Genomic DNA, 11,781 nt, shown 5'->3' on the forward strand with positions numbered 1-11,781 from the left:
GACCGGGAGGCCAGTATTAGGGCTCCGGTTGCCATTGCAGCCACTGGCAACACAGCGATCACGTTGCTGGGGTGCCGGTGGCTAAAAAACCCTCACATGCTGCGATCGCTATTGAACGCAGCATCTGAGGGGTTAATCGGTCGGATCGGAGGCTAGCTCCGGTCCTGGACGTTACATCAGGGTGCCAGCTGTAACATACAGCTGGCACCCGGCGGTGATGGTGAGGGCTTAGCTCCTGAGCTAGCTCCATCACGTACAGTTACGTGGGAATGCGCTAACACACTAGTGCCCATCACGTAACTGCGCGTGATTTTGCGGGAAGAGGTTAAAGATTGCCCTGTATTTACTACCATCCATCTTTTTTTCAATCCTGACCAGTTTTTTAATCCCCGTCCACAGCATGATGCTGCCACCACCATGCTTCACTGCAGGAATGGCGTTCTTGGGGTGATAGGAAGTTTTGGGTTTGTGCCACACATAAGTTAAATCTTAGTCTCATCTGACAAGAGAAACTTCTTCTATGCATTTGGGGAGTCTACCACATGCTGTTTGGCAACGTCTTATGTCTTTCTTTAAGAATTGGCTTTTTTCTGGCCAATCTTTTTTATAAAGCCAAACTTGGTGGAGTTCAGGGCTTATAGTAATCCAATGGAAAGATACTTCCATCACCACTGCACATTTTTGGAGCTTCTTCAGTGGTATGGTTGGTGTCGGTTGAATCTCTGATTAATGCCCTTCTTCTTACCTGGACTGAGTTTTGGTGGGCGGCTTTCTCTAGTCAGGTTTGTAGTTGTGCCATATTTTCTTTACTTTGTTATAATGGTGCTAAGTGCGAAGTTCAAAGTTTGGGATATTTTTTTTAAAAACCAACCCTGATCTATCCTTCTCTACAACTTTGTCTCTGACCTGTTTGGAGAGCTCCTTGGTCTTCATGTTGCTTGTTCAGTGGTATTGTAGACTCAGGAGCCTTTAACTCCTTCCTAACATTTGTCATGGAAAGCTAGTGCTTCCCGCATTTTGCCGCATCCATAAGACAAATGGTGGACATCGGCTCAGAAGCTGAGTCGGTGCCACTATCGCCGGATGTCAGCGGTATCTTACAGCTGACATCCGGATGTAATGGTGGGGACCTAAATTAGCTTATATCCCTGCCATTAACCCCTTTTGAAGCTCATCGGAACCCCAGCAGTTCCAGTAGCTGCAATGGCAACCGGAGGCCTAATACTGGCCTCCGGTTCTGCCTAGCACGGAAGCCTTCCAGGACCCACCCAGCGGTGGAGCCTGAAAGTCTTCCGTAGCCGACGACAAGATGGCGCCGGCTCAGGAGCTGAGCCGGCGTCGTCAGTAGTGGATGTCAGCTGTATGTTACAGCTGACATCCACCTGTAACGGCAGGAACATCTAAGATGCAACTGCTGCATCTTAGAGGTTGCTAGAAGATCGCCAGCCCTGCCATGCAATCAGGGCTGGCGACTGCTGCTATGGCAACAAGAGACCTAACAAAGGCCTCCTGCTCTGCCATTACGGAAGTCGATTAGGCCCCGCCGGGAGTCAAAGCCTAATCGGCTTGCTGTCAGTGAATGACTGACAGATGTAAAACATTGCACTACATAGGAAGTGCAATGTATTAGAAAAAAAAAATCTGAAATATAATAAAAGTTTCAAGTAATAAAATAAAACATAATCGCCCTGTTCCCTTATCAAGTCCTTTATTATTGTAAAAAAATAAACAAAACCATACATATTTAGTACCGCTGCGTCCGTAACCGCCTGAACTATAAAAATATTATGTTATTTATTCCACGCGGTGAACGGCGTAAAAAACAAATATGTAAAAAAAAAACTATACTAGAACTTCAGTTTTTTGGTCACTTTGCCCAACAAACATTGGAGTAAAAAGTGATCAAAAGGTCACACGTATCCAAAAATCGGACCTATAAAAACTATAGCTCGTCTCGCAAAAAACAAGCCCTCATATAGCTCCGTCGATGAAAAAATTAAAACTTTATGGTTCTCACAAATTGGCAACAGAAAACGACATTCTTTTTACAAAAGTAATTTTATTGTGCAAAAAGTTGAAAAACATAAAAAAGTGCTATAAATTTGGTATTGCCGGAATCGGACTGACCAACGGAATAAAGTTAACATGTAGTTTATAACGCATGGTGAACGCTGTATAAAAAAAAAAAACTATGCCAGAATTGTCGTTTTTTTGCTCCCTTGCCTCCCAAAAAAAAAGGATAAAAAGTGATCAAAACGTCGAATGCGCCACAAAATGGTACCAATAAAAACTACAGCTCGTCCCGCAAAAAAACAGCCCTCATACCACTACGTCTATGAAAAATTAAATTAGTTAAGGCTTCCATAAGTCAGGAAATAAAAAAAATATGCAGTTGTGCCGGCTCGAGGGGGAACATTTCTTCAGTTTCAAGAGGCAAATTATCAAGGCCCTAAAATTAGGGAACCAGGAAGGGGTGGACAAACATATCTGCTGGAAGCGAGGGTGCCCGTATTATACCAGGACAACACTGACCAGCAAAATTCCCCACACTGCAAAGGTGCAGAGTGTTTACCAAAACGGGGATAAGGAAGGACATTTATCAGTGCGACACTGACCTATGCATAAAGGATTGCTTCACAGCGTAACACACATATATGGATTATTTTACAGTTTTTTTTAAGCCAATTATTATCCCACCTGACTATGCCCCTGATGTACTCTGCCCGGCTTACATGTGCCCCCACATTATAAACACCAGCAATACTCAAACAAATCTACTACCAAGCAAATCCACGCTCCAAAAGCCAAATGGTGCTCCCTCCCCTCTGAACCCTACAGCGTGCCCAAACAGGAGTTTACTTCCACATATATGGCATCGCCATACCCGGGAGACCACTTTTTAAATTTTTTGGGTTGCGTCTCTCCAGTGGCACAAGCTGGGCACAACATATTTGCCACTGAAATAGCATATCTAGGGAAAAACTAAATGTTTTACTTTGCACCATCCGCAGCACAATCATTTATGGAAAAGACCTGTGGGATGAAGATGCTCACTACACCTCTTAATAAATGCCTTGAGGGGTGCAGTTTCCAGAATGGGGTCACTTCTCAGGGGTTTCTTTTATTATTTCACATCAGAGCTATGCAATTGTGAACCAATAGTTTGTAAATCGCCAAATTAGGCCTCAATTTTACATGGTACTCTTTCACTCCTGAGCCCTGTCAAATGTCCAGGCAAAAGATTAGGGCCACATGTAGGGTGTTTCTAAAACCGGGAAATACAGCATAATAATTAGAGCGCTGTCTTGTTATGGTGGCACATGTTGGGCACCACATATTGGCATATCTATGGAAAAATTCCCATTTTCACTCTGCAACATTGAGTGCACACTAATTTCTGCAAAACACCTGCGGGGTGAACATGCCCACTACACCGCTAGGGCAATACCTTGAGGGGTGTAGTTTCCAAAATGGGGTCACTTCTGGGGGTTTCCACTGCTTTAGTCCCACAGGGACTTTGCAAATGCGACATAGCGCTTAGAAACCAATCCAGTAAAATCTGCACTCCAAAAGCCAAATGGCGCTCCTTCCCTTCCGAGTCCTACTGTGTGCCCAAAAAGCAGTTTATTACCACATATGGGGTATTGCCGTACTCGGGAGAAATGGCTTTACAAATGTTGGCGTTCTTTTTTTACTTTATTTGTTGAGAAAATGAAAAATTTTGAGCTAAAGCGACGTCTTATTGAAGAAAAGGGATTGTTTTTATTTTCACTGCCTAATTCTAATAAATTCTATGAAACACCTGAGGGGTCAAAATGCTCACTACACCCCTAGATGAATTCCTCAAGGGGTGTAGTTTCCTAAATGGCGTCACTTTTTGGGCGTGTTCTTTGTTTTGTCCTCTCAGGGGCTTTGCAAATGTGACATGGCCTCCGCAAACCATTCCTGCTAAATTTGAGCACCAAAAGCCAAATAGCGCTCATTTCCCTTCTGAGCCCTGCCGTGTGTACAAACAGTCGTTTATGACCACATGTGGGGTATTGTTTTACTTGGGAGAAATTGCTTTACAAATTTTGCCATGCTTTTTTTTCTTTAGTCCTTGTGGAAATGAAAAAAAATTAGCTAAACCTACATTTTCTTTGAAAAAAATGTAGATTTTAATTTTTACGGCCTACTTCCAATAATTTCTGCTATGAACCTGTGGGGTCAAAATGCTCACTATACCCCTAGATAATTTCCTTGAGGTGTCTCGTCTCCCAAACGGGGTCACTTTTGGGGGATTTTCACTGTTTTGGCACCACAAGAGCCCTTCAAACCGGACATGGTGCCTAAAATATATTCTAATAAAAAGAAGGCCCCAAAATCCATTAGGTGTGCCGGTGCTACAGTCTATTACCACACTAGGGCCACATGTGGGATATTTCCTAAATCTGCAGAACCTGGGCAATAAATATTGAGTTGCATTTCTCTAGTAAAACTCTCTGTGTTACAAAAAAAATGGATTAAACATGAATCTCTACCAAAAAAATTACATTTGTAAATTTCACCACTACTTTAATTCCTGTGAAACATCTAAAGGGTTAAGAAACTTTATAAATGCTGTTTTGAATACTTTGAGGGGTGAAGTATTTAAAATGGGGTGACTAATTGGGGGTTTCTAATATATAAGGCCCTCAAAGCCACTTCACAACTGAACTGGCCCCTGTAAAAATAGCCTTTTGAAATTTTCTTGAAAATGTGAGAAATTGCTGCTAAAGTTCTAAGCCTTGTAACGTCCTAGAAAAATAAAAGGATGTTCAAAAAACTATGCCAATCTAAAGTAAACATATGGGGGATGTTAATTAGCAACAATTTTGTATGGTATAACTGCCTGTCTTACAAGCAGATACATTTAAATTTAGAAAAATGCTAATTTTTCGCTAAATTTTGGTGTTTTTCACAATTAAATACTGAATGTATTAAGCAAATTTTGCCAGTAACAAAGTCCAATGTGCCACGAGAAAACAATCTTTCGAATCGCTTTGATAGGTAAAAGAATTCCGAAGTTATTACCACATAAAGTGAAACATGTCAGATTTGAAAAATGAGGCTCTGTCAGGAAGATCAAAAGTGGCCAAAGAGGGAAGGGGTTAAGAATGGATGTATTTATACTGACATCATGTGACACTTTGACTGCACACAGGGGGACCTTATACAATTATGTGAATTCTGAAGTTAATTGGTTTGACCAGACCGTATTTACGGGTTTCACAGCAAAAGGGTTGAATACATATTCACTCGACTTTTTACATTTTTTTTTTTCTGTTTTTTTTTTTTAAACAAGGTATTTTTTTTTCTTTTCACTGTAACAATTTGGACTATTTTGTCAGGTCCATTACATAAAATCTCATTTTAAACCCATTTTAATTCAGGTTGTATTACAGTAAAACAGAAAAAAATACAAGGCTGGTGAATACTTTTGCAAGGCACTTTAGAACATATTTTAGGTGTGCCCTAAGGCTGGATTCACACGAGCATGTTCGGTCCGTAAAGGACGGAACGTATTTCGGCCGCAAGTCCCGGACCGAACATACTGCAGGGAGCCGGGCTCCTAGCATCATAGTTATGTACGACGCTAGGAGTCCCTGCCTCGCTGCCGGACAACTGTCCCGTACTGTAATCATGTTTTCAGTACGGGACAGTAGTTCCACGGAGAGGCAGGGACTCCTAGCATCGTACATAACTATGATGCTAGGAGCCCGGCTCCCTGCAGTGTGTTCGGTCCGGGACTTGCGGCCGAAATACGTTCCGTCCTTTACGGACCGAACATGATCATGTGAATCCAGCCTAACAGATGCTTGTGCATATTCTCATATCATGTCATTTAAGGTGAATACCAGTAAGAATAAAAGTTAATATAAATAAAACGCTAACTAATATGCTCCCTAAATGTGGTTGTAAAAAACTAAAAGCTTTTATGGCATCTCCACAGGATACTTATGACAAGAGATAATGTAGCATAAAAATTCAGTTTAGGAAAGTTATTTAGAGAACATGAAAATATCAACAGCTCACCAATGATATATAATGCTGAAGAGAAAAAAAAGAAAAAAAAAAAAAAACTTACTTCACAAACATAAAGTGGTTTGTTCTGTTCTGCAGACATTTCTAGATCAGACCCAGTAGAGGAAGGCTGAAAATACAAAAACATCAGAATGTAAGGCCTCATTCACATCAAATTTTTTCCATTGGCAGACAGTGGGATACGTGCCCGGCAGAGCGCTACTTTAAGAGCTGTGCCTGGTGAAGCTCTTGATGTCACTGTCCATATATGGACAGGGCTGTCCGAAGCTACAATGCTGGAGTCCTCGGACAGAGTTTCGCAACTACTATGGCTGGGGTCTCCGGCCCTGGGGGAGCCCTTGACCTCACTGTCTATATATGAAAAGTGACGTTAGAGGTTTTAAGATCCCGGAATCCCTTATGTCACTGTCTGTATATGGACTGTGACGTTTTTGACGGCCATTATTCACGGGCCGTTAAAAAAATGGCAGTGTGAACGCACCCATAGAATATCATTGCTCTGAAAACGGCCATGTGAAGGCCGTTAAAAGGACGGCCATCACACGGCCGTTTTTCACTGTCGTGTGAATAAGGGCTAAGACTTTGCATTCAGCTGTTACAAAGGCGGACGTGACAAATCTTGATGACATTGTATTCCATTTGGCTAAAGATACATACTAAGAGGAGCTTGGGATTCTGTATGTTACCATCTGTAGAATGTATATGTTTGCAAGTTTTGAGGGTAACGCCTATTCTCATTTTCTTATAATTAAAGATGGATCCGCCCCCCTAGGGCAGAGACTGTTTGAGCACCGACGCTGCGTGTCACGGTCTCTCCGGCCGGCCTCTCTCAAATCCACCAGTGACAGAGCATTAATTAATTTGGAACTCATAGACAAATGCAGATAATGTCCAAAATTAACAAAGTAAATTCTGCAGCGACATTTCTTGGGGGCTCTCGTCCAGGATCCCATCATAGATCCAAGGAGACAATCAAAGGTGGACAACGGTTGAGGAAACAACGGGGAATTGCACACAATACTGGTAAGACATTTTATTCTCGGACGCCCAACCTGAATGAGTTGCTGATTATTAAGTAACATCTCTGTAACTAGAAAGTTTATAGAATATCCATTGCCCGCTAAGACAGTTGGACAGTTATAAATCATACCCATCCCTTTAAATACATGCATCTCTATGGGGCTATTCACGTGGATGCTTTTTTAATTGACCATGTGAACATGTCCTATTTTTTCCCGTTTTCCCGGATCCCTCAATAGACTCAAGTCTATGAGGGATCCATGAAAACGGGTCCAGCACGGTTGCATATCGGCCACGAAAAACACCCGGTCTGAATAAAGCCGATTTGATACCCGGTCGTCTGAATAAAGCCTTAGTATTACATGGTGCCTATTGAAATCAAGGAGCGGGTCATGCAATGCACGGACACGTTGGGTCCTCCAGGGCAAGAGACTCTTTGTAGCTAGTCTCTGTTCTAATAGATGAGGCCTTGAAATGGCACCCCCCTTTAGGTTAGTATTCCATATGAACAAGTTGGAAAATATTTTTTTCTAAAACCAGACAACTCCTTTTGTTTATTTACATATCTGTCTCTTTGTATAGAAGGAGATGCACACATTAGGCTGGGTTCACATCTGCGTCAGGGCTCCGTTCCGACTGAAAATTGATGGAACGTCAGAACGGAGCCCTGGCAGATGTGAACGCAGCCCTACAGAGGAAGCCTAGGGAGTACAGTAAATACGGCCATGGTGAGGTGAATTTATATCAACATACGAGCGTTGCGCCACTCGGCCCGTTTTTGACGGCATTCATGTGGCACCCGATAGTCTGCACGGACCCATTCACTTTAGCGAGTAAATCGGGTCCGTGAAAAATGATGCGAATCTCCAATCCAAGGAAAGATAGAACATGTCCTATCTTTCCTCGTTTCACTGACGTGACTCGGGTGGCGCACATGGTCGTGTGCATGAGGCGTTACCGTACCAGCCTACAAAAGCCAACCTGGGATGTCAAAAGAGCCCTTCAAATAGAACCGACTGACAATGTTGTCGTGCACCCTTGTAATATGTATGTTTATAGCACTCTATACATATCCCAGCTGTCCTGCCCATAGAAGTCACTGTGTAGTCCCTGGACGGCGCACACATAGTCTAGTCTAAAGAATATCTATACAGTGGGGAGGACCACTACACAAGATAACTCAGGGCATTGCTAACTACTTTATTACACACTTCACAATGCTACAGACGTGCAGGAGAGCAGGCAACCACCACCACCCTAAACACAGCTCAGCCCCCGTATAATGAGCCGTCCCCTCACATTGACTGAGGCATTCTCAGCCATGTTTATTAGCGCCGGTGCTACCACGCACTAATGCCCCACATACAACACCCAAGCACCTGTCCTACCTTACTGACCGGCCTCTCCTCAACTGAATGTTTATTAACTCTCCATGAACGCTGCACAACCCGTGTCGTCACTTCTGGGATGTGACGGCAAAGAGACGACGGCAGCAGCTAGCTCAGTGCGCAGGCGCAGTAGAGCGGAGCGCTGTGTAAAACCTGCTATGGATCTAGTGGAGCTAGAATCGAGCGCCAGAGAAAGCACATCAAGACGTCATCATCCAGGCACATGTTGTCATGACGTAAAAGAAAACTTTCTCTAGAAAGCTATTGGGTTTTCTACAGTGAATACACGTTATAGTTGTAGTCTTACATTTTTTAAATGTGCGCTTTTTTATTTAAATTTCATTGCATGTTTTTTTTTGTCAGACCACTTCCAATTGACTTATTCAGACGTTGTGTATTGTGGTTTTCCATAGAAGCTGTAGGAACATTTCCTAGCATGCTTTCTATAACATAAAATGGAACTGTTAGGGCGGATTCAGATGAACGTGTTTTGCGTCCGTGCCGGCCGCGTGGTTTTCACGCGGCTCGCTCGGACCTAGAGAAGTCTATGGGGCAGTGCAGACAGTCCGTGAGTTTTGCGCAGCGTTAGTCCGCTGCGTAAAACTCGCGACATGTTCTATGTGTCGGCATTTTTCGCGCATCACGCACCCATTGAAGTCGTGAAAATCACGCATGCCGCACGGAAGCACTTCCGTGGGACAAGCGTTATTCGCGCAATAACAGTAAAAGAATGAATGCAAACAGAAAAGCACCACGTGCCTTCTGTTTACAAACATCCAAACGGAGTGTCCTAAAGATGGCGGCTGCGCGAAAAGCACACAGCCGCGCATCCATATGAACAGGGCACACGGAGCTGTCAAGTGCCTTTTGCGCACGCAAAACGCTGCGGTTTTAGCGTGCGCAAAAACGTCACGTTCGTCTGAATCAGCCCTTAGGCTGGGTTCACACGACCTATTTTCAGACGTAATGGAGGCGTTTTACGCCTCGAATTACGCCTGAAAAGACGGCTCCAATACATCGGCAAACATCTAACCATTACTTCCAATGGGTTTTACGATGTTCTGTGCCGACGACCTGTCATTTTACGCGTCGCTGTCAAAAGACTACGCGTAAAAAAGACGGCTCGTCAAAAGAAGTGCAGGACACTTCTTGAGACGTAATTGGAGCCGTTTTTCATTCACTCCATTGAAAAACAGCTCCAATTATGTCCATAATGGACGCCGCGAAAAACACGAGTACGAGCAATTACGTATGAAATTCAGGAGCTGTTTTCTCCTGAAAACAGCTCCGTCATTTCAGACATATTTGCCGATATCGTGTGAACATACCCTTAAGGGTATGTTCACACGCTGAGCCAAAAACGTCTGAAAATACGGAGCTGTTTTCAAGGGAAAACACCTGATTTTCAGACGTTTTTTGAGCAACTCACGGTTTTCGCGCCGTTTTTTCGGCCGTTTTTGGAGCTGTTTTCAATAGAGTCTATGAGAAAACGGCTCCAAAAACGTCCCAAGAAGTGTCCTGCACTTCTTTTGACAAGGCTGTAATTTTACGCGTCGTCTTTTGACAGCTGTCAAACGACGACGCGTAAATTACAGTACGTCGGCAAACCTATTCAAATGAATGGGCAGATGTTTGCCGACGTATTGGAGCCGTATTTTCAGGCATAAATCGAGGCATAATACGCCTCGTTTACGCCTGAAAATAGGTTTGAACCCAGCCTAATAGTGAAACCCCATGTTTTGAGCTCTGAACAGAGCCTAAAGCCTCATTCACACTTGAATATTTTGGTCAGTAATATTTTGCAATAGTACTTGACAGCCAAAACCAGGAGTGGAGCCTACACAGGAAAAAAAGTATAATGGAACGATTGGCACCTCTTTTGTGTTGTGTACCCACTCATGGTTTTGAATTCCAAATATTGATCAAGATACTGGCATGTGAATGAGGACTAATGGTCACCCAGTACGGAACAGCGTTTTTTTGTCACAATCGGGCTGTGGTTTGCTTAAAGAATTAGTTCTAGGAACCGTTCCCAGAAATGCTCCTCTGAAGCATTCATTCATGAGCATATCAACCAGCGGCAGTCTTGGTGTGGTTGTCCCTGAGGTGAAATTGATGCAGTGCATACAAGGTCAGAGAGGAGCTGCACAAAGCACCCCATATTTTTGTGAACATTTAGCTGAACTACCCCTATGTTTATACACCATTTCGTGTCACATGACCATATTACGCTTCGATACAACCTCCAAGTACAATCAAGCCATAATACGGTCCACGTAGACTTCTATGGGTCCCTACTGTATCCGCATATGCCTCCGATTTTTTTAAAAATAGCATTGCATGCCATATTACGGAGCTGTTCTCTAGAATCATTGATGAGCTGTAGTATCATGCACAGCAGTACATATGGACAAGTCACTGTGTCAGTATAAACAATGAAGGGGCCGTGCTCTCCTGATAGGCAGGGTGCAAACAAACTCATTTTAGGCATATATTTACATTTCTTGTGGATTGTCTTTAACCCCTTCCCTCCACAGCCATTTTGCGGATTTTCACTTTCGTTTTTTCCTCCCCACCTTCCAAAAGCCATAACTCTTATTTTTCCATCAATATTGCCGTATGAGGGCTTGTTTTTTGCGGGACGAGTTTTAGATTTTCACAGCACCATTTTTTGTACCATAAATGTAGTGGGAAACAAGAAAAAATATATATGTGGGGTGGAATAGGAAAAAACAGCGATTCCTCAACCTTTTGGGTGGTTTTGTTTTTATGCCGTTCACCGAACGGTAAAAACGGCATGTTAACTTTATTCTGCGGGTCAATACAATTATAGCGATACCAAATTTATATTGTTTTCTTTATGTTTTACTACTTTTACAGGGAAAAAACTGACTGTTAAAAATTAAATTTGAGTTTTGTCGCCACATTCTGAGAGCCATGACTTTTTTATTTTTCTGTTGATTTAGCGGTGTGAGGGCTTATTTTTTGCGGGGCAAGCTGTAGTCTCTATTGGTACCATTTTGGGGTATGTGAGACTTTTTGATCACTTTTGAAGGGACCAAAAAACAGCAATTCTGAAGTTTGACATTTTTTATTTTTTACGGCGTTCACCGCGCGGACTAAATAATGATATATTGTAATAGTTCAGAATTTTACGGACGTGTCGATACCAGTTATGTTAGCTTTTTATTTTTTTTACATTATGCTTGAGGGAAAATGGGAAAAGGTTTTTTTATGAGCTAGAGGACTTTAACCAGCGATCGTCAGATCGCTTGCACGATATACTGCAATACCAATGTATAACTTGACA

General features: G+C 42.8%; 1 protein-coding gene across 1 annotated transcript in view; it reads right to left on the reverse strand.

The window, feature by feature from the left end:
* Positions 1–8,592, reverse strand: part of LOC142651754 (uncharacterized) — a 54,502-nt gene extending 45,910 nt beyond the window's left edge. Inside the window, exons 1-2 of the mRNA XM_075826807.1 lie at positions 8,472–8,592; positions 6,107–6,172 (exon numbers count right to left, since the gene is read on the reverse strand). Of these exons, the coding sequence (XP_075682922.1) occupies positions 6,107–6,145 (39 nt within the window). The 5' untranslated portion in view covers positions 6,146–6,172; positions 8,472–8,592. The remainder of the gene's footprint in view (positions 1–6,106; positions 6,173–8,471) is intronic.
* Between the last annotated feature and the right edge of the window lie 3,189 nt (positions 8,593–11,781).

The sequence above is a fragment of the Rhinoderma darwinii genome, chromosome 5 (assembly GCF_050947455.1).
Source record: "Rhinoderma darwinii isolate aRhiDar2 chromosome 5, aRhiDar2.hap1, whole genome shotgun sequence".
Taxonomy (NCBI): Eukaryota; Metazoa; Chordata; class Amphibia; order Anura; family Rhinodermatidae; genus Rhinoderma; species Rhinoderma darwinii.